The sequence below is a fragment of the Opisthocomus hoazin genome, chromosome 29 (assembly GCF_030867145.1).
Source record: "Opisthocomus hoazin isolate bOpiHoa1 chromosome 29, bOpiHoa1.hap1, whole genome shotgun sequence".
Lineage (NCBI taxonomy): Eukaryota > Metazoa > Chordata > Aves > Opisthocomiformes > Opisthocomidae > Opisthocomus > Opisthocomus hoazin.
Window position 1 is genome coordinate 7152786 of NC_134442.1, and position 21597 is coordinate 7174382.

At 59.7% G+C, this 21597-nt stretch overlaps 3 protein-coding genes across 4 annotated transcripts; all 3 read right to left on the minus strand.

Annotated features, from left to right (window-relative positions):
• Positions 1–2684: 2684 nt before the first annotated feature.
• LOC142364822 (acrosin-like) lies at positions 2685–5558 on the minus strand. Its single transcript, XM_075444944.1, has 4 exons — positions 5554–5558; positions 4622–4626; positions 4435–4580; positions 2685–3949 (listed from the first exon to the last, which is right to left on the minus strand). Exons 1-4 carry the CDS (start codon positions 5556–5558, stop codon positions 3584–3586), a joined length of 522 nt encoding a protein of 173 aa, XP_075301059.1. The 3' UTR covers positions 2685–3583.
• An 8930-nt stretch (positions 5559–14488) lies between these two features.
• LOC142364823 (acrosin-like) lies at positions 14489–14821 on the minus strand. Its single transcript, XM_075444945.1, has 2 exons — positions 14561–14821; positions 14489–14529 (listed from the first exon to the last, which is right to left on the minus strand). Exons 1-2 carry the CDS (start codon positions 14814–14816, stop codon positions 14489–14491), a joined length of 297 nt encoding a protein of 98 aa, XP_075301060.1. The 5' UTR covers positions 14817–14821.
• Positions 14822–15150: 329 nt separating this feature from the next.
• LOC142364796 (transmembrane protease serine 11A-like) lies at positions 15151–19904 on the minus strand. Of its 2 annotated transcripts, none has more exons than XR_012766341.1 (2): positions 19580–19904; positions 15151–15360 (listed from the first exon to the last, which is right to left on the minus strand). XR_012766341.1 is itself a non-coding variant. In XM_075444924.1 (2 exons), the coding sequence occupies exons 1-2, from the start codon at positions 18549–18551 to the stop codon at positions 15156–15158; spliced, it is 525 nt and encodes a 174-aa protein (XP_075301039.1). In that variant the 5' UTR covers positions 18552–18822; the 3' UTR covers positions 15151–15155. The 2 variants fall into 2 exon arrangements, 1 of the variants encoding a protein (XP_075301039.1); XM_075444924.1 differs by lacking the exon at positions 19580–19904 and adding an exon at positions 18232–18822.
• Positions 19905–21597: the final 1693 nt, after the last annotated feature.

Sequence of the window (21597 nt, forward strand, 5' to 3'; positions counted from 1 at the left end):
AAGCTTGGGACATCAAACAAACAAGGCTTCTAAGTCTAAAGGAGCAGTTTTGATTCTACATGGAGGCTTTGGCTCCTGAAAGCAGGGTTTTGAAGATAAAGATGAGGGTTGAGACCTCAAATGGAGACTTTGGACCCTATAAACAATGCTTTGGACTCTGAAAAGGAGGCTCTGCACCTTCAAAATGATGCTATGAGCCCTGGGTTTGGAACTTAGAAATGAGGGTTTGTACCCTAAAAAGGAGGCTTTGGGTCCTAAAAAGAAGGCATTAAAACCTACAATAAAAGTTTGGACACTAAAGATGAGTCCTGGAGACCAAGCGCCACCCCCACCCCGTCCCTTGGCAATGACAGACTCACAGCTGAGGATGGTGGCCCTCTTGCAGGGGCGGGCGCTGGCGGCGGCGGGGCAGAGAGCGGTGCAGAGGAGGTGCAGGCGGCCTCGCTGTCGCAGCCCTCGTGGAGGCAGCGGCAGGTCTGGCCCCGTCTCAGCAGGGCGGGCAGCGTCAGGAAGGAGATGATGTGCAGGAGCTGTGGGGATGGGGGAGAGCATCAGCCCTGGGACGCCCCTGCTTCGGGGGGCAGACCCCAGCCCCACATCCCCCCCGTCCTCGCCACCTCAGGGCAGACACTGGACGGCAGCCACGTCCTGCCCCTCCTCACCACCCTGCAGGCTGCTGCGGGGTCGCTGGGGCTGCGCGGAGGGGATGTGGGGGAGCCGATGGCCCCAGGGCAAGCATCACCCCCACCCAGCCTTGTCCACCCCACCGCCACCCCGGCGGCCTCACCATCATGGAGACGGGGGGTTCCAGAACACGGGGACAGCTGGGGGGTGCAGAGGAGACAGAGAGGAGCGCTGCAAGGGGGGAGGAGGGGCCCTGGGCCTGGTCCAGGGCTGCTCGGCCTCGGGGAAGGCCCCACAGGAGCCATGGTGAAGCTGGGCCTGGCTGCAATCGGGGCCCGCCTCCTTCCCATGTAGTCTTGGCCGGCAGAGGTCGGGAGGGCTGTCAGTCTCCTCCCCTGAGGTGCTGCTGCCTCTGATTGGCCCCCTTGTGGTCAGGCTGCTGGGTTACAGTGCCTGCCCTTCACCTGAGGGAATGACCTGCCATTGGCTGCCAGGGCTGTCACTCTGCCCAGATGCAATGCCCACCCGCCCCTGAGGTGCTGCTGCCTCTGATTGGACCCCAGGTGGTCAGGCTGCTGGGCTGCAGTGCCTGCCCTTCACCTGAAGTGATGACCTGCCATTGGCTGACAGTGCTGTCACTCTGCCCAGATGCAGTGCCCACCCTCCCCTGAGGTGCTGCTCTCCGCTATTGGCTGCCTGAGGGGCCGCTCTCCCCTCCGCCGGTGCCTGCCCTGCTCCCAGGCGATGTGGTGATGAACTCCACAGGGTGGGCTGGGTGCTCGCGGTGACCCTGTGGGCACGGCAGAGCAGGGAGCTTCCGCTGGGGAGGCAGTGGCAGCCATCGCCCCGTCCAACCGCCCGCCCTGCAGGGCTGGCCCGGCCTGACAGCAGAGCGTGGAGGGCACTGCCCAAAGGGCTCCTGGGCACGGACAGGCCGGGGGCACCGACCGCCTCTCAGGCAGCCTGTCCCAGCGCCCGGCCGCCCTCTCGGTGCAGAAACGGATCCTTGAGCCCAGCTGAACCTGCCCTGACGCAGCTCTGAGCCGTTCCCACGCATCCTGTCCCTGGACCCCAGCAGCAGAGCTCAGCACCTCCCTCTCACGTCCCCTCCTGGGGAAGCTGTGGAGAGCGGTGAAGTGGGACAGGGAAATACGCGGCTGTGGGCAAGAACAGACAGGTTGGGGCCCCAAAAATGAGGATTTTGGCCCGGAAAATGAGGCTTTGCAGGTGAGGACTCTGGACTGAGGCACAGGGAACCTTCCCCCGGCTCAGGGCAAGGCTGCGCCAGCCCAGAGCACGCAGGAGGTGGCCACCTCTGCACCGCGGCACGAGTGGCGACTCGCCGGCTTGGCAGGGCGCGGGGCCTTTCCATGCCCGGGGGTGTCTGGGGAGGGGGCAGGCTGCCTAAAGCGTCTCCCCTCCTCCTCCCCTCCAGGTCTCTGTGCTCCAGCGGGGCAGCTGGGGCTCTGCTGTAAGGACACCCGGGGTCAGCATGCGCTGTGCTGCCTTGGGCTGCTGGGAAGGGATGGCATTGGGATGCTCCCCGGGCAACCCTGCTTCCCCCGGGGGCTGCCATTTCCCTTTTTCCCACCCAGCTGCCAGGCAGCCATGCTGCTGTCGGAGGGGCAGGCTCTGCTCCAGGCCCCGGCTGGGGTGAGGCTGACACTGCCCTACCAAAGCCCTCCTGCTACACAGCTGTGGGATTCTGGGAGAAGGTGAGCACACAGGGTGTGTGCAAAGCAGTAACATTTGAGCACCTGCTTCTTGTCAGCATCCACACCTTCCCGAGCTCACACTCCTTCTGTCTCCTCCTCTGGTGATATTTCCACATTTCTTCTCTCAGTCTAGGTTTCTCCTGGAGAAGAGAGGTTGTACAATATGTTGGAAATACCTGTGGTCGCGCCACCCCTACACAAAGAAAAACTTTTTCTTCACGATTCAGGAGCTTAGCCCAGACGTATCAAGCACATTACCCAGGACTAGGAGCCAGGAGATTCCAGAAGCTGAGTTTCAGCTCTAGAGAAGAGTTGTTTTGTGATCTGGGATGACCCCACCTTCCTCCATCACTTTCTCTGTTGGCCAAATGACCAGTGAAACGCCGGCCTGCCTGAGGTGAAGCTGAAGGACTTGTTTCTCTTGGTAAGGGCTTGGGCTGGCAGAAGTCACTCTGTGCCTGCCAAACAAGTCCCTTTTGGGAACTCACCTCTTGCAGTCGTGGAACCCCAGCCACTGACGTAGCAGCTTCTCAGCTGCGACACTCTCAGCCAGGCGTCGGGCACACAGGCAAGCTGCACGTAGTAGCCGCACTGGACAGGCTGGTCCAATTCCAGCAAGGCAATGTCGTTCCTGTTCGTGATGTTGTCCCCAGAATGACCCCAGCTCTTCCTTCAGATATTGCTGAAGTCTGGCCACCTCTCACACCATTCCCCCTTAACTTCTGGTGACATCTGGCTCTTCCTCATGGCACTGTAACTCCTGCCAGCTTTCTTTCATATTTCCAATTAGCAGATGCTTCAACCAGGTCCTAATCATCATCCCCAGAGTTGTCTGCACGCCACATCATTATTTTGCGTCCTCTTTCTAGCCTCAATGTGCCAGTCTTCTTCATGCCACGGTGGCTCTGAGCACGCTCCTGTCTGACCAGGCATGGTGCCAGCCCTGCTGAGCGACTCTTGCCCTTTGTGCCCTCCTTGACTGCCTGCAGCCTCATTTTGCCGGGCGTGGAAATGCTTGCCTTGCGCACGAGAGTGAATTGGACTCAGGCACGGTTAACTGTGAAACCTGGCAACTTTATTCCAAGAACTAAGTCAGCTTCAGCATTTGTGTGCACGGGGAGGAGAGCGGGCAGCACAGAGCAGGCCTTTGATGCCGAGGCTGCCTTTGGAGCAGCAGGCATTGCCCCAGAAGGAAATCATCATGGTCCAGTGCAGCCTGCGCTGGTTCCTGTTGATCCTGCTCCTCAAGCCTTTTTTCCCCTGAGGAACTGCAGGAGCTCCTTCAGAAGAGTAAAGAATTCCACCAGCTTCTGGCGTGGAAATGGACAGGAGCTAATGCTGCCCGACTGTGTTGGTGCTGGTGTTGGCCTTGGCCTCTGAGAGGCGCTTGAGGTGGAGAGAAAATGACTCCATGGCCGTGCTGTTGGACTATCTCTTCTTGCTGAGCGCAGTCCCATCTGTAGCAGGATCCAGTCGTAGAAGTGCTGCGTGGAGGTGTAGACTCCAGGCTGGTTTGGTCTGGCACAGCCTCTCCCCCAGCTGGTCACTCCAACAAGCCAGAAGTAGTCGTAGGTGTTATCTTTGCAGACCAGAGGACCACCGCTGTCACCCTGCAGCGGAGGAGAGAGGGTTAAGGTGGTGTTGGGTGGCCCCTGTCAGCACTCTGGCTGGCTCCTTCTCTCCCGCAGCAGCTGCCAGAGCTGTCCTGACTGCACACAAAGGCTCTGCTCAGGTGCTGGAGCCTACAGAAGCTTGTCTGGCAGGGGGTGGTGGGCCAGTCAGGCAGGGCTCTCTCTCTGTCCTCTTTGCACAGTGATCCTGGATGTGTGGAAGGGGGATGTTGCAGGACTGGGCTCTGGAGCTGTGGGCTGCCAAGAGCACTAGATGGGCTTTGTGGGCAGAGAGCCAGGCCTCTGGGACAAGGGCGGCCCTGGGCAAGGACCTGCATCTGGGCAAGGGGAGGTGAACCCCAAGAGTGGAGGGGACCCAGCAGTGGCAGGCTGACTTGCCAGGCAAAGCACGCGCTGGGGCAGGTTTGGGCGGTTGCCACAGGGCTGCCTGTGCTGTTGGGGGTGGACTTGTAGCACGCTCCTACCTGGCAGGTGTCGATGCCGCCCTGCGGATAGCCAGCACGCAAGTTGTGGCTGTGGATGGCCCCTCCGTACCAGCGGCTGCTGTTGCAGAGCTTGATATCGATGAGGCGGACCTTGGCCTCCTGCAGGACATAACTTGGTCCCCCAGCTGTCAGCACAGAAAGGAGTTAACAGCCAGCAGCTCGCTGCCAGTTCTCCTCTCCTCCCCTCCCCATGCCCCCGGCGTCTGGCTGAAGCCCTGCCCTAGGGCTGGGCTTTGCGTCTCCAGAGGCACTGTGCCGCTGCTGTCTCCCTTCTGTCTTGCTTGGGGTAATGGGCCAGGCCCACCTCTCCATCGGCATGCACCCCGCAGCCCGACTCTGGCTTTCGCCTCTGCTGTCAGGAAGCCCACCCCGCCTCCCCAGTGTGCCCAGCCTGCGCTCAGGACACCACTCCCTTTTGGGAACTCACCTCTTGCAGTCGTGGAACCCCAGCCACTGACGTAGCAGCTTCTCAGCTGCGACACTCTCAGCCAGGCGTCGGGCACACAGGCAAGCTGCACGTAGTAGCCGCACAGGACAGGCTGGTCCAATTCCAGCAAGGCAATGTCGTTCCTCTGCGTGATGTTGTAGTAGTGCTCGTGAACCAGTAGCCGCTTAATAGTGCGCACTTGGGTCTCAGGGCCCAGCTGAGTCAAGTGGCTGGCCCCGATCACCACGTGCCACATGGTGATGTGCCTGCAAGGCAGGTGGAGAGAGGGGTCAGAGGGAGCGCAGCCACGTGCTGCAAGCAGCCCAGCAGTTGCCTGCCTTCTGCTGCACAGGGCAGAGAGGAAGGCAGCGCTACGGAGGGTGCGACTGCCCTAGCACGCCTTGGGCACAAGGAGTGTCGGGCGGGAGGCTGCTAGGAAGCCGTGGCGTGAGCCCAGCCCTCTCGCGAGCAGTCTCTCAGCTGGGCTTGGCAGTGCCCAGGCACTGGGCGTGCTGCAGGGAAGCGGGATGGCGCTAGCACGTGCTGCTGTGGAGCGGGCACGTGCTAGTGCTGTGGGGCTGTTCCCTGGTCCTCCTTACCCGGGCGTGATGAAGCAGTGGGCTGCTGTCAGCACCCACTGTGGGCTGATGAGAGACCCTCCGCAGACATGCGCCATGCCTCCTATGATGGGCTTCTGGATGCTGACGATCCAGGGCCAGGCCCCTAGCTGGGCATCGGTGCCACCCACGACGCGTGACATGCCGTAGTAAGAATCCACGGGCCGGTGCCCGCAGGTCCCTCTGTAAGCAGAAACTGATGAATGTCCTGCTCGGTGGCTTGCTGCTGTTCAGGCTGCAGGTCAGCCCCCTTCCCCCCCACCAGGCGCTGCATGGACAGCAGGGCCGCGGAACCCTGTGGGGCATGCGTCCATCTACCCCTGTTTGTGCTTGAGCCCCGTAGGCGAGTTGTGCCAGCGGCCTGGCTGCTGGCAAGGAACTGAGGCTCCCACATGGCGTTTGGGAAGCTTTGGTGTGGCACAGATGGAGCACGCTCCACGCTGGCTCTGTCATTGCCAAGGGACGGGGTGGGGGTGGCGCTTGGTCATTCTCGAGTGTTTAGTTTTCTAAGGTATTTTGTTTTATAATATGTTGCATGTAGATTACTGTATGTAGAGTATGCACTGCTCTGTACAGTACGTATTGTGTAGTTTTTATTGTTTTGCAGCCATTGTGGGTATTGTGGGTATGGTAGGTATGGGACTGCGCTATACAGTTTATTATTGTCTGTATTATATTGTGCCCCGAACGGGATGGACCTTTTCCAGAACCACCCAATGCTCCTGCAGACCCTGCAGCCCTGGGTCCAGCAGGAGCTGGAGCAGATCTTTGACAACAGGGGGTTGGAGTCAGCCATGGTGGAAGACACCATCATGGCCATGTTGACCAAGATGCCCCCGACCCCGCTGCCTCCTGAGGAGGGTCTCTGCCTCCCCCGGCAGCCCTGCGAGATCCGGCACGGACGAGCTCCTCGGCACCTCATGCGCCGCTGTTGGTGGGCACCTGGCAGCTGCCCCGCTGCTCCCGCTGCCATCCCCACGGAGCAAGAAGAGCCCCAGGAGGAGCCTGGGGAGGCTGTGCCCAGGCCCTCCACTACCAGCTGGGGCAGGGAACGCCCCCGGGGGGCCACGGTCACCCCCAAAGAGGAGCACCAGCAGCTCTGAGGACTCTCCAGCCAACAAGAGGCCAGCACCACACCAGGGACCCTGGAGGGGCCCTCGCCAGACGGCCGAACCAGGACTGGGCCACCAGCTGCAGCACACGCTGGCCCTCAAGGGCTCCCAGATCCCATTAGCCAAATAAAAGAATCGCATGCAAATGACAGAAAAAGTCTCAGTGTTACCAACAGCGCAGATGGCTTTGCTGTCCTCACCCTTTTTAGCTTTTCTTTTACAGGGAGGGGTGGGATGTGAACGCTGAGGGGTCCTTCTGCGCGTGCCAGGCACTATTTTGTTGTTCTCCCCCAAGGCAAGTGCTGCCCAGCTCCAGGCCTGCAGCTCTGCACTGGTCCCGGGGCAGATGTCTCCAGCCCGGGGGTCTCCAGGGCCAGCCCGTGCCCCATCGCTCAGCACCCCACGCCTGTCCCCCTCTTCCCGCACCCTCTGCCCCCACGTCTCGGGGCGCTGCTCCCCGACCAGCCTGCACTGCTGGGCGCAGCCTCGCGACGGTGGCACCCAAAACCCTGCTCCTGCACAGAGTCACGACGTGGTGCTGCTCTCTGCACCAGCCCAGGGTCGCACCCTGCCCCAGCAGAGCCCCAACAAGTGCAGCCAGGGGAAGCGCAGAGTCCTGGCCCTGGGGAGGTCACTACCAATAGAGCTTTGGATCCTAAAAAGATGCTTTCTGCTCTGAAAGTGAGGGTTTAAACCCTAACAAGGGAACGGTGTGCCCTAAGAAAGTCTATGGCTAATAAAAGACAGCTTTGGACCCAAAAAAATGAGGATTTCCGCCCTGCAAATAAGGCTCTGGGATCTAAAATGGATGGAGAGTGTCTACAAATGACGCTTTGGGCCCTGCAAAGGAGGGGAACCTCTTGGTTCCTCTGTTGCCCCATAAAACGAAACACTCCAGTGCAGGCCTAGAGCTGTAAGAGGGGTTTGGCCCTAGAAGTGAGACTTTGGACTCTCCAAAAAAGAGTTTGGGCCTGAAGCATGGGGCGTTGGGATGTGAAAATAAGGCTTTGGAAATGAAAATGAGATGCTGAACCCTCAAATCAGGACTTTTGCCCTCACATGATGTTTTGGTGCCAAAAGCTAGGGCTCTGTATGCTAAAAACAGGTCTTTGGAGCCTCCAAATGAGGCTTCGGTCATTAAACAAGTGAGGCTTTGTACCCAAAATGAGCAGTTTGGATGCTAAAATGAGGCTTTGGACCCTCCAGCTTGCCGACTGGATCCTCTAAATTAGGCTATGGATCCAGATAATGAGGCTTTGGTGCCATGAAAGGAGACTTTAGACCCTACAAATAAGGCTTTGGACTCTAAAAAGGAGCCCTTTGACACTCAGATCAGACTTTGGGCCTTCAAGAGAATGCTTTGGTCCCTTAAAAGGAGTCTGTGAATTGTAAAAGCGAAGCTTGCAACTTATCAATGAGGGTTTGACCCTGCAAAGGAGGGTTTGGACCCTAAAAAAAGGCTTTGTGCCCTCCAGATGGTGCTATCACCATCGACCTCTTGTAGGACAGAAAGGGGTCTTGTGAGGCAGCAGTTGCGTCCCACTGTGCAGGCTTTGAGCCAGCCCTGGGGACTCAGCTGACCAGCAGGTTGTCACTGGAGGACACTGGGGCTGCAAGGGTACGCATTTCCCAGCCATCACTTAGCTGCAGGGAGATCTGCTTTGACGGCCCCAGGCCAGAAGGACACGCACTGCACAGGCGGGCATTCACAGAGGCGTCTCTTGGACTTGCCAGGGCAGGAATCACCGAGGGCAGAGGACAACAGCCCAAGAGCAGGGAAGTGCTGGCCTGTTTTTCAAGCCAAGGCGGCAAATTCACCTGCAGGGGCTCTCCTGAGCAGCGGCACAAGTGCCAGCTGGCTGAAAGCATGCACAGCTCGCTCAAGGGCTGGGCTGAGTGCTTCGTGCCCCACTAACGCAGGGCAAAAACAAAGCGTGCTCACCTCGCCTGAACGAGCGGCTGCAGAGCTGTCACTCCCCGGGTCCAGGCGGGATCTCCACGTGTGCCCTGGGACACCCACGGGTGCGTACGCTGGAGCCGCACACTTCCCATGCCTGGTGACGGAGGGCTCCACGCACGCCGGAGGAGCTGGAGAGCAGCAAGGCAGACGCTCAGTGCCCTCAGCACCAGGGCCGAGCCCTGCTCTCGCAGCAGGACGGGGCAGAGCCATCTCCCCGTTCCCCTGGGCAGCTGTCCCCAGCGCTCCACAGGAAAACTGCCAGGGCGGTGTGTTAGGGGTTGGAAGGGACCTCTGTGGGTCATCGCGTGGGCAGCGGTGTGCAGAGCAACGGCGGGCTGAGGGCAGCCGAGGCAGGAGAGCAGCCTTGCGCTCAGTGGGACCAGGCTGCTCTCTGCTCTGCCACCAAAGCTAAGACTTTGGAAAGTCAAAATGATGCTTTGGATGCTAGAAATATAGCTCTGGAGCCTAAAAAGAGGCTTTCTGCCTCCAAAATGAGAGTTAGGACCCTCAAAATGGAACTGTGGGCCCTAAAAGAAGGTTGTGAGTGATAAAAGACAGGTTTGGATCCCATAAACGAGGGCTTCAGCCCTGAAAATGGGGCTCTGGGCACTCCAAAGGATAGGCTAGATGCTACAAGGGACGCTTTAGACCCTGAAAAGGAGGGGAACGACTTGGTTCCTCCATGGCCTCCAGAAATGGAGATTTCGTCCCAAATAGAGGGCTCTGGGCACTTCCAGTGGAGGCTTTCAGGTGTAAAAGAGGGCTTGGGACCCTTCAAAGTAGAGTTTAGACCCGCCAAAGGATGGCTTGGGGCTTAAGAATGCAACATTGGGCCCTGAAAATGGGGCTTTGGAAATTACATTGAGGCATTGAACCCTGAACTTCTGATGGTTTTAAGCCCTGAAGTGATGCTTTGGGTTTGAAAATCAGGGCTTTGTACTGTTGAAATGGGATTTTAGACCCTCAGAATGAAGCTTGGGACATCAAACAAACAAGGCTTCTAAGTCTAAAGGAGCAGTTTTGATTCTACATGGAGGCTTTGGCTCCTGAAAAGCAGGGTTTTGAAGATAAAGATGAGGGTTGAGACCTCAAATGGAGACTTTGGACCCTATAAACAATGCTTTGGACTCTGAAAAGGAGGCTCTGCACCTTCAAAATGATGCTATGAGCCCTGGGTTTGGAACTTAGAAATGAGGGTTTGTACCCTAAAAAGGAGGCTTTGGGTCCTAAAAAGAAGGCATTAAAACCTACAATAAAAGTTTGGACACTAAAGATGAGTCCTGGAGACCAAGCGCCACCCCCACCCCGTCCCTTGGCAATGACAGACTCACAGCTGAGGATGGTGGCCCTCTTGCAGGGGCGGGCGCTGGCGGCGGCGGGGCAGAGAGCGGTGCAGAGGAGGTGCAGGCGGCCTCGCTGTCGCAGCCCTCGTGGAGGCAAGGGCAGGTCTGGCCCCGTCTCAGCAGGGCGGGCAGCATCAGGAAGGAGATGATGTGCAGGAGCTGTGGGGATGGGGGAGAGCATCAGCCCTGGGACGCCCCTGCTCCGGGGGGCAGACCCCAGCCCCACATCCCCCCCGTCCTCGCCACCTCAGGGCAGACACTGGACGGCAGCCACGTCCTGCCCCTCCTCACCACCCTGCAGGCTGCTGCGGGGTCGCTGGGGCTGCGCGGAGGGGATGTGGGGGAGCCGATGGCCCAGGGCAAGCATCACCCCCACCCAGCCTTGTCCACCCCACCGCCACCCCGGCGGCCTCACCATCATGGAGACGGGGGGTTCCAGAACACGGGGACAGCTGGGGGGTGCAGAGGAGACAGAGAGGAGCGCTGCAAGGGGGGAGGAGGGGCCCTGGGCCTGGTCCAGGGGCTGCTCGGCCTCGGGGAAGGCCCCACAGGAGCCATGGTGAAGCTGGGCCTGGCTGCAATCGGGGCCCGCCTCCTTCCCATGTAGTCTTGGCCGGCAGAGGTCGGGAGGGCTGTCAGTCTCCTCCCCTGAGGTGCTGCTGCCTCTGATTGGCCCCCTTGTGGTCAGGCTGCTGGGTTACAGTGCCTGCCCTTCACCTGAGGGAATGACCTGCCATTGGCTGCCAGGGCTGTCACTCTGCCCAGATGCAATGCCCACCCGCCCCTGAGGTGCTGCTGCCTCTGATTGGACCCCAGGTGGTCAGGCTGCTGGGCTGCAGTGCCTGCCCTTCACCTGAAGTGATGACCTGCCATTGGCTGACAGTGCTGTCACTCTGCCCAGATGCAGTGCCCACCCTCCCCTGAGGTGACGCTGCCTCTGATTGGCCCCCTTTGCGTTCAGGCTGCCCCGCTGGGTGCCTGCCCTTCATTTGAAATGTGACCTCTGATTGGCTACCTGGGCTGTCGCTCTGCCATGGTGTGGGGCCCACCCTCCCCTGAGGTGCTGCTCTCCGCTATTGGCTGCCTGAGGGGCCGCTCTCCCCTCCGCCGGTGCCTGCCCTGCTCCCAGAGGATGTGGTGATGAACTCCACAGGGTGGGCTGGGTGCTCGCGGTGACCCTGTGGGCACGGCAGAGCAGGGAGCTTCGGCTGGGGAGGGAGCGGCAGCCATCGCCCCGTCCAACCGCCCGCCCTGCAGGGCTGGCCCGGCCTGACAGCAGAGCATGGAGGGCACTGCCCAAAGGGCTCCTGGGCACGGACAGGCCGGGGGCACCGACCGCCTCTCAGGCAGCCTGTCCCAGCGCCCGGCCGCCCTCTCGGTGCAGAAACGGATCCTTCAGCCCAGCTGAACCTGCCCTGACGCAGCTCTGAGCCGTTCCCACGCATCCTGTCCCTGGACCCCAGCAGCAGAGCTCAGCACCTCCCTCTCACGTCCCCTCCTGGGGAAGCTGTGGAGAGCGGTGAAGTGGGACAGGGAAATACGCGGCTGTGGGCAAGAACAGACAGGTTGGGGCCCCAAAAATGAGGATTTTGGCCCTGAAAATGAGGCTTTGCAGGTGAGGACTCTGGACTGAGGCACAGGGAACCTTCCCCCGGCTCAGGGCAAGGCTGCGCCAGCCCAGAGCACGCAGGAGGTGGCCGCCTCTGCACCGCGGCACGAGTGGCGACTCGCCGGCTTGGCAGGGCGCGGGGCCTTTCCATGCCCGGGGGTGTCTGGGGAGGGGGCAGGCTGCCTAAAGCGTCTCCCCTCCTCCTCCCCTCCAGGTCTCTGTGCTCCAGCGGGGCAGCTGGGGCTCTGCTGTAAGGACACCCGGGGTCAGCATGCGCTGTGCTGCCTTGGGCTGCTGGGAAGGGATGGCATTGGGATGCTCCCCGGGCAACCCTGCTTCCCCCGGGGGCTGCCATTTCCCTTTTTCCCACCCAGCTGCCAGGCAGCCATGCTGCTGTCGGAGGGGCAGGCTCTGCTCCAGGCCCCGGCTGGGGTGAGGCTGACACTGCCCTACCAAAGCCCTCCTGCTACACAGCTGTGGGATTCTGGGAGAAGGTGAGCACACAGGGTGTGTGCAAAGCAGTAACATTTGAGCACCTGCTTCTTGTCAGCATCCACACCTTCCCGAGCTCACACTCCTTCTGTCTCCTCCTCTGGTGATATTTCCACATTTCTTCTCTCAGTCTAGGTTTCTCCTGGAGAAGAGAGGTTGTACAATATGTTGGAAATACCTGTGGTCGCGCCACCCCTACACAAAGAAAAACTTTTTCTTCACGATTCAGGAGCTTAGCCCAGACGTATCAAGCACATTACCCAGGACTAGGAGCCAGGAGATTCCAGAAGCTGAGTTTCAGCTCTAGAGAAGAGTTGTTTTGTGATCTGGGATGACCCCACCTTCCTCCATCACTTTCTCTGTTGGCCAAATGACCAGTGAAACGCCGGCCTGCCTGAGGTGAAGCTGAAGGACTTGTTTCTCTTGGTAAGGGCTTGGGCTGGCAGAAGTCACTCTGTGCCTGCCAAACAAGTCCCTTTTGGGAACTCACCTCTTGCAGTCGTGGAACCCCAGCCACTGACGTAGCAGCTTCTCAGCTGCGACACTCTCAGCCAGGCGTCGGGCACACAGGCAAGCTGCACGTAGTAGCCGCACTGGACAGGCTGGTCCAATTCCAGCAAGGCAATGTCGTTCCTGTTCGTGATGTTGTCCCCAGAATGACCCCAGCTCTTCCTTCAGATATTGCTGAAGTCTGGCCACCTCTCACACCATTCCCCCTTAACTTCTGGTGACATCTGGCTCTTCCTCATGGCACTGTAACTCCTGCCAGCTTTCTTTCATATTTCCAATTAGCAGATGCTTCAACCAGGTCCTAATCATCATCCCCAGAGTTGTCTGCATGCCACATCATTATTTTGCGTCCTCTTTCTAGCCTCAATGTGCCAGTCTTCTTCATGCCATGGTGGCTCTGAGCACGCTCCTGTCTGACCAGGCATGGTGCCAGCCCTGCTGAGCGACTCTTGCCCTTTGTGCCCTCCTTGACTGCCTGCAGCCTCATTTTGCCGGGCGTGGAAATGCTTGCCTTGCGCACGAGAGTGAATTGGACTCAGGCACGGTTAACTGTGAAACCTGGCAACTTTATTCCAAGAACTAAGTCAGCTTCAGCATTTGTGTGCACGGGGAGGAGAGCGGGCAGCACAGAGCAGGCCTTTGATGCTGAGGCTGCCTTTGGAGCAGCAGGCATTGCCCCAGAAGGAAATCATCATGGTCCAGTGCAGCCTGCGCTGGTTCCTGTTGATCCTGCTCCTCAAGCCTTTTTTCCCCTGAGGAACTGCAGGAGCTCCTTCAGCCGAGTAAAGAATTCCACCAGCTTCTGGCGTGGAAATGGACAGGAGCTAATGCTGCCCGACTGTGTTGGTGCTGGTGTTGGCCTTGGCCTCTGAGAGGGGCTTGAGGTGGAGAGAAAATGACTCCATGGCCGTGCTGTTGGACTATCTCTTCTTGCTGAGCGCAGTCCCATCTGTAGCAGGATCCAGTCGTAGAAGTGCTGCGTGGAGGTGTAGACTCCAGGCTGGTTTGGTCTGGCACAGCCTCTCCCCCAGCTGGTCACTCCAACAAGCCAGAAGTAGTCGTAGGTGTTATCTTTGCAGACCAGAGGACCACCGCTGTCACCCTGCAGCGGAGGAGAGAGGGTTAAGGTGGTGTTGGGTGGCCCCGGTCAGCACTCTGGCTGGCTCCTTCTCTCCCGCAGCAGCTGCCAGAGCTGTCCTGACTGCACACAAAGGCTCTGCTCAGGTGCTGGAGCCTACAGAAGCTTGTCTGGCAGGGGGTGGTGGGCCAGTCAGGCAGGGCTCTCTCTCTGTCCTCTTTGCACAGTGATCCTGGATGTGTGGAAGGGGGATGTTGCAGGACTGGGCTCTGGAGCTGTGGGCTGCCAAGAGCACTAGATGGGCTTTGTGGGCAGAGAGCCAGGCCTCTGGGACAAGGGCGGCCCTGGGCAAGGACCTGCATCTGGGCAAGGGGAGGTGAACCCCAAGAGTGGAGGGGACCCAGCAGTGGCAGGCTGACTTGCCAGGCAAAGCACGCGCTGGGGCAGGTTTGGGCGGTTGCCACAGGGCTGCCTGTGCTGTTGGGGGTGGACTTGTAGCACGCTCCTACCTGGCAGGTGTCGATGCCGCCCTGCGGATAGCCAGCACACAAGTTGTGGCTGTGGATGGCCCCTCCGTACCAGCGGCTGCTGTTGCAGAGCTTGATATCGATGAGGCGGACCTTGGCCTCCTGCAGGACATAACTTGGTCCCCCAGCTGTCAGCACAGAAAGGAGTTAACAGCCAGCAGCTCGCTGCCAGTTCTCCTCTCCTCCCCCCCCCCCTCCCCGGCGTCTGGCTGAAGCCCTGCCCTAGGGCTGGGCTTTGCGTCTCCAGAGGCACTGTGCCGCTGCTGTCTCCCTTCTGTCTTGCTTGGGGTAATGGGCCAGGCCCACCTCTCCATCGGCATGCACCCCGCAGCCCCGACTCTGGCTTTCGCCTCTGCTGTCAGGAAGCCCACCCCGCCTCCCCAGTGTGCCCAGCCTGCGCTCAGGACACCACTCCCTTTTGGGAACTCACCTCTTGCAGTCGTGGAACCCCAGCCACTGACGTAGCAGCTTCTCAGCTGCGACACTCTCAGCCAGGCGTCGGGCACACAGGCAAGCTGCACATAGTAGCCGCACAGGACAGGCTGGTCCAATTCCAGCAAGGCAATGTCGTTCCTCTGCGTGATGTTGTAGTAGTGCTCGTGAACCAGTAGCCGCTTAATAGTGCGCACTTGGGCCTCAGGGCCCAGCTGAGTCAAGTGGCTGGCCCCGATCACCACGTGCCACATGGTGATGTGCCTGCAAGGCAGGTGGAGAGAGGGGTCAGAGGGAGCGCAGCCACGTGCTGCAAGCAGCCCAGCAGTTGCCTGCCTTCTGCTGCACAGGGCAGAGAGGAAGGCAGCGCTACGGAGGGTGCGACTGCCCTAGCACGCCTTGGGCACAAGGAGTGTCGGGCGGGAGGCTGCTAGGAAGCCGTGGCGTGAGCCCAGCCCTCTCGCGAGCAGTCTCTCAGCTGGGCTTGGCAGTGCCCAGGCACTGGGCGTGCTGCAGGGAAGCGGGATGGCGCTAGCACGTGCTGCTGTGGAGCGGGCACGTGCTAGTGCTGTGGGGCTGTTCCCTGGTCCTCCTTACCCGGGCGTGATGAAGCAGTGGGCTGCTGTCAGCACCCACTGTGGGCTGATGAGAGACCCTCCGCAGACATGCGCCATGCCTCCTATGATGGGCTTCTGGATGCTGACGATCCAGGGCCAGGCCCCTAGCTGGGCATCGGTGCCACCCACGACGCGTGACATGCCGTAGTAAGAATCCATGGGCCGGTGCCCGCAGGTCCCTCTGTAAGCAGAAACTGATGAATGTCCTGCTCGGTGGCTTGCTGCTGTTCAGGCTGCAGGTCAGCCCCCTTCCCCCCCACCAGGCGCTGCATGGACAGCAGGGCCGCGGAACCCTGTGGGGCATGCGTCCATCTACCCCTGTTTGTGCTTGAGCCCCGCAGGCGAGTTGTGCCAGCGGCCTGGCTGCTGGCAAGGAACTGAGGCTCCCACATGGCGTTTGGGAAGCTTTGGTGTGGCACAGATGGAGCACGCTCCACGCTGGCTCTGTCATTGCCAAGGGACGGGGTGGGGGTGGCGCTTGGTCATTCTCGAGTGTTTAGTTTTCTAAGGTATTTTGTTTTCTAATATGTTGCATGTAGATTACTGTATGTAGAGTATGCATTGCTCTGTACAGTACGTATTGTGTAGTTTTTATTGTTTTGCAGCCATTGTGGGTATTGTGGGTATGGTAGGTATGGGACTGCGCTATACAGTTTATTATTGTCTGTATTATATTGTACCCCGAACGGGATGGACCTTTTCCAGAACCACCCAATGCTCCTGCAGACCCTGCAGCCCTGGGTCCAGCAGGAGCTGGAGCAGATCTTTGACAACAGGGGGTTGGAGTCAGCCATGGTGGAAGACACCGTCATGGCCATGTTGACCAAGATGCCCCCGACCCCGCTGCCTCCTGAGGAGGGTCTCTGCCTCCCCCGGCAGCCCTGTGAGATCCGGCACGGACGAGCTCCTCGGCACCTCATGCGCCGCTGTGGGTGGGCACCTGGCAGCTGCCCCGCTGCTCCCGCTGCCATCCCCACGGAGCAAGAAGAGCCCCAGGAGGAGCCTGGGGAGGCTGTGCCCAGGCCCTCCACTACCAGCTGGGGCAGGGAACGCCCCCGGGGGGCCACGGCCACCCCCAAAGAGGAGCACCAGCAGCTCTGAGGACTCTCCAGCCAACAAGAGGCCAGCACCACACCAGGGACCCTGGAGGGGCCCTCGCCAGACGGCCGAACCAGGACTGGGCCACCAGCTGCGGCACACGCTGGCCCTCAAGGGCTCCCAGATCCCATTAGCCAAATAAAAGAATCGCATGCAAATGACAGAAAAAGTCTCAGTGTTACCAACAGCGCAGATGGCTTTGCTGTCCTCACCCTTTTTAGCTTTTCTTTTACAGGGAGGGGTGGGATGTGAACGCTGAGGGGTCCTTCTGCGCGTGCCAGGCACTATTTTGTTGTTCTCCCCCAAGGCAAGTGCTGCCCAGCTCCAGGCCTGCAGCTCTGCACTGGTCCCGGGGCAGATGTCTCCAGCCCGGGGGTCTCCAGGGCCAGCCCGTGCCCCATCGCTCAGCACCCCACGCCTGTCCCCCTCTTCCCGCACCCTCTGCCCCCACGTCTCGGGGCGCTGCTCCCCGACCAGCCTGCACTGCTGGGCGCAGCCTCGCGACGGTGGCACCCAAAACCCTGCTCCTGCACAGAGTCACGACGTGGTGCTGCTCTCTGCACCAGCCCAGGGTCGCACCCTGCCCCAGCAGAGCCCCAACAAGTGCAGCCAGGGGAAGCGCAGAGTCCTGGCCCTGGGGAGGTCACTACCAATAGAGCTTTGGATCCTAAAAAGATGCTTTCTGCTCTGAAAGTGAGGGTTTAAACCCTAACAAGGGAACGGTGTGCCCTAAGAAAGTCTATGGCTAATAAAAGACAGCTTTGGACCCAAAAAAATGAGGATTTCCGCCCTGCAAATAAGGCTCTGGGATCTAAAATGGATGGAGAGTGTCTAGAAATGACGCTTTGGGCCCTGCAAAGGAGGGGAACCTCTTGGTTCCTCTGTTGCCCCATAAAACGAAACACTCCAGTGCAGGCCTAGAGCTGTAAGAGGGGTTTGGCCCTAGAAGTGAGACTTTGGACTCTCCAAAAAAGAGTTTGGGCCTGAAGCATGGGGCGTTGGGATGTGAAAATAAGGCTTTGGAAATGAAAATGAGATGCTGAACCCTCAAATCAGGACTTTTGCCCTCACATGATGTTTTGGTGCCAAAAGCTAGGGCTCTGTATGCTAAAAACAGGTCTTTGGAGCCTCCAAATGAGGCTTCGGTCATTAAACAAGTGAGGCTTTGTACCCAAAATGAGCAGTTTGGATGCTAAAATGAGGCTTTGGACCCTCCAGCTTGCCGACTGGATCCTCTAAATTAGGCTATGGATCCAGATAATGAGGCTTTGGTGCCATGAAAGGAGACTTTAGACCCTACAAATAAGGCTTTGGACTCTAAAAAGGAGCCCTTTGACACTCAGATCAGACTTTGGGCCTTCAAGAGAATGCTTTGGTCCCTTAAAAGGAGTCTGTGAATTGTAAAAGCGAAGCTTGCAACTTATCAATGAGGGTTTGACCCTGCAAAGGAGGGTTTGGACCCTAAAAAAAGGCTTTGTGCCCTCCAGATGGTGCTATCACCATCGACCTCTTGTAGGACAGAAAGAGGTCTTGTGAGGCAGCAGTTGCGTCCCACTGTGCAGGCTTTGAGCCAGCCCTGGGGACTCAGCTGACCAGCAGGTTGTCACTGGAGGACACTGGGGCTGCAAGGGTACGCATTTCCCAGCCATCACTTAGCTGCAGGGAGATCTGCTTTGACGGCCCCAGGCCAGAAGGACACGCACTGCACAGGCGGGCATTCACAGAGGCGTCTCTTGGACTTGCCAGGGCAGGAATCACCGAGGGCAGAGGACAACAGCCCAAGAGCAGGGAAGTGCTGGCCTGTTTTTCAAGCCAAGGCGGCAAATTCACCTGCAGGGGCTCTCCTGAGCAGCGGCACAAGTGCCAGCTGGCTGAAAGCATGCACAGCTCGCTCAAGGGCTGGGCTGAGTGCTTCGTGCCCCACTAACGCAGGGCAAAAACAAAGCGTGCTCACCTCGCCTGAACGAGCGGCTGCAGAGCTGTCACTGCCCGGGTCCAGGCGGGATCTCCACGTGTGCCCTGGGACACCCACGGGTGCGTACGCTGGAGCCGCACACTTCCCATGCCTGGTGACGGAGGGCTCCACGCACGCCGGAGGAGCTGGAGAGCAGCAAGGCAGACGCTCAGTGCCCTCAGCACCAGGGCCGAGCCCTGCTCTCGCAGCAGGACGGGGCAGAGCCATCTCCCCGTTCCCCTGGGCAGCTGTCCCCAGCGCTCCACAGGAAAACTGCCAGGGCGGTGTGTTAGGGGTTGGAAGGGACCTCTGTGGGTCATCGCGTGGGCAGCGGTGTGCAGAGCAACGGCGGGCTGAGGGCAGCCGAGGCAGGAGAGCAGCCTTGCGCTCAGTGGGACCAGGCTGCTCTCTGCTCTGCCACCAAAGCTAAGACTTTGGAAACTCAAAATGATGCTTTGGATGCTAGAAATATAGCTCTGGAGCCTAAAAAGAGGCTTTCTGCCTCCAAAATGAGAGTTAGGACCCTCAAAATGGAACTGTGGGCCCTAAAAGAAGGTTGTGAGTGATAAAAGACAGGTTTGGATCCCATAAACGAGGGCTTCAGCCCTGAAAATGGGGCTCTGGGCACTCCAAAGGATAGGCTAGATGCTACAAGGGACGCTTTAGACCCTGAAAAGGAGGGGAACGACTTGGTTCCTCCATGGCCTCCAGAAATGGAGATTTCGTCCCAAATAGAGGGCTCTGGGCACTCCAGTGGAGGCTTTCAGGTGTAAAAGAGGGCTTGGGACCCTTCAAAGTAGAGTTTAGACCTGCCAAAGGATGGCTTGGGGCTTAAGAATGCAACATTGGGCCCTGAAAATGGGGCTTTGGAAATTACATTGAGGCATTGAACCCTGAACTTCTGATGGTTTTAAGCCCTGAAGTGATGCTTTGGGTTTGAAAATCAGGGCTTTGTACTGTTGAAATGGGATTTTAGACCCTCAGAATGAAGCTTGGGACATCAAACAAACAAGGCTTCTAAGTCTAAAGGAGCAGTTTTGATTCTACATGGAGGCTTTGGCTCCTGAAAAGCAGGGTTTTGAAGATAAAGACGAGGGTTGAGACCTCAAATGGAGACTTTGGACCCTATAAACAATGCTTTGGACTCTGAAAAGGAGGCTCTGCACCTTCAAAATGATGCTATGAGCCCTGGGTTTGGAACTTAGAAATGAGGGTTTGTACCCTAAAAAGGAGGCTTTGGGTCCTAAAAAGAAGGCATTAAAACCTACAATAAAAGTTTGGACACTAAAGATGAGTCCTGGAGACCAAGCGCCACCCCCACCCCGTCCCTTGGCAATGACAGACTCACAGCTGAGGATGGTGGCCCTCTTGCAGGGGCGGGCGCTGGCGGCGGCGGGGCAGAGAGCGGTGCAGAGGAGGTGCAGGCGGCCTCGCTGTCGCAGCCCTCGTGGAGGCAAGGGCAGGTCTGGCCCCGTCTCAGCAGGGCGGGCAGCCTCAGGAAGGAGATGATGTGCAGGAGCTGTGGGGATGGGGGAGAGCATCAGCCCTGGGACGCCCCTGCTCCGGGGGGCAGACCCCAGCCCCACATCCCCCCCGTCCTCGCCACCTCAGGGCAGACACTGGACGGCAGCCACGTCCTGCCCCTCCTCACCACCCTGCAGGCTGCTGCGGGGTCGCTGGGGCTGCGCGGAGTGGATGTGGGGGAGCCGATGGCCCCAGGGCAAGCATCACCCCCACCCAGCCTTGTCCACCCCACCGCCACCCCGGCGGCCTCACCATCATGGAGACGGGGGGTTCCAGAACACGGGGACAGCTGGGGGGTGCAGAGGAGACAGAGAGGAGCGCTGCAAGGGGGGAGGAGGGGCCCTGGGCCTGGTCCAGGGGCTGCTCGGCCTCGGGGAAGGCCCCACAGGAGCCATGGTGAAGCTGGGCCTGGCTGCAATCGGGGCCCGCCTCCTTCCCATGTAGTCTTGGCCGGCAGAGGGCGGGAGGGCTGTCAGTCTCCTCCCCTGAGGTGCTGCTGCCTCTGATTGGCCCCCTTGTGGTCAGGCTGCTGGGTTACAGTGCCTGCCCTTCACCTGAGGGAATGACCTGCCATTGGCTGCCAGGGCTGTCACTCTGCCCAGATGCAATGCCCACCCGCCCCTGAGGTGCTGCTGCCTCTGATTGGACCCCAGGTGGTCAGGCTGCTGGGCTGCAGTTCCTGCCCTTCACCTGAAGTGATGACCTGCCATTGGCTGACAGTGCTGTCACTCTGCCCAGATGCAGTGCCCACCCTCCCCTGAGGTGACGCTGCCTCTGATTGGCCCCCTTGTGGTCAGGCTGCTGGGTTACAGTGCCTGCCCTTCACCTGAGGGAATGACCTGCCATTGGCTGCCAGGGCTGTCACTCTGCCCAGATGCAATGCCCACCCGCCCCTGAGGTGCTGCTGCCTCTGATTGGACCCCAGGTGGTCAGGCTGCTGGGCTGCAGTGCCTGCCCTTCACCTGAAGTGATGACCTGCCATTGGCTGACAGTGCTGTCACTCTGCCCAGATGCAGTGCCCACCCTCCCCTGAGGTGCTGCTCTCCGCTATTGGCTGCCTGAGGGGCCGCTCTCCCCTCCGCCGGTGCCTGCCCTGCTCCCAGGCGATGTGGTGATGAACTCCACAGGGTGGGCTGGGTGCTCGCGGTGACCCTGTGGGCACGGCAGAGCAGGGAGCTTCGGCTGGGGAGGGAGCGGCAGCCATCGCCCCGTCCAACCGCCCGCCCTGCAGGGCTGGCCCGGCCTGATAGCAGAGCATGGAGGGCACTGCCCAAAGGGCTCCTGGGCACGGACAGGCCGGGGGCACCGACCGCCTCTCAGGCAGCCTGTCCCAGCGCCCGGCCGCCCTCTCGGTGCAGAAACGGATCCTTCAGCCCAGCTGAACCTGCCCTGACGCAGCTCTGAGCCGTTCCCACGCATCCTGTCCCTGGACCCCAGCAGCAGAGCTCAGCACCTCCCTCTCACGTCCCCTCCTGGGGAAGCTGTGGAGAGCGGTGAAGTGGGACAGGGAAATACGCGGCTGTGGGCAAGAACAGACAGGTTGGGGCCCCAAAAATGAGGATTTTGGCCCTGAAAATGAGGCTTTGCAGGTGAGGACTCTGGACTGAGGCACAGGGAACCTTCCCCCGGCTCAGGGCAAGGCTGCGCCAGCCCAGAGCACGCAGGAGGTGGCCGCCTCTGCACCGCGGCACGAGTGGCGACTCGCCGGCTTGGCAGGGCGCGGGGCCTTTCCATGCCCGGGGGTGTCTGGGGAGGGGGCAGGCTGCCTAAAGCGTCTCCCCTCCTCCTCCCCTCCAGGTCTCTGTGCTCCAGCGGGGCAGCTGGGGCTCTGCTGTAAGGACA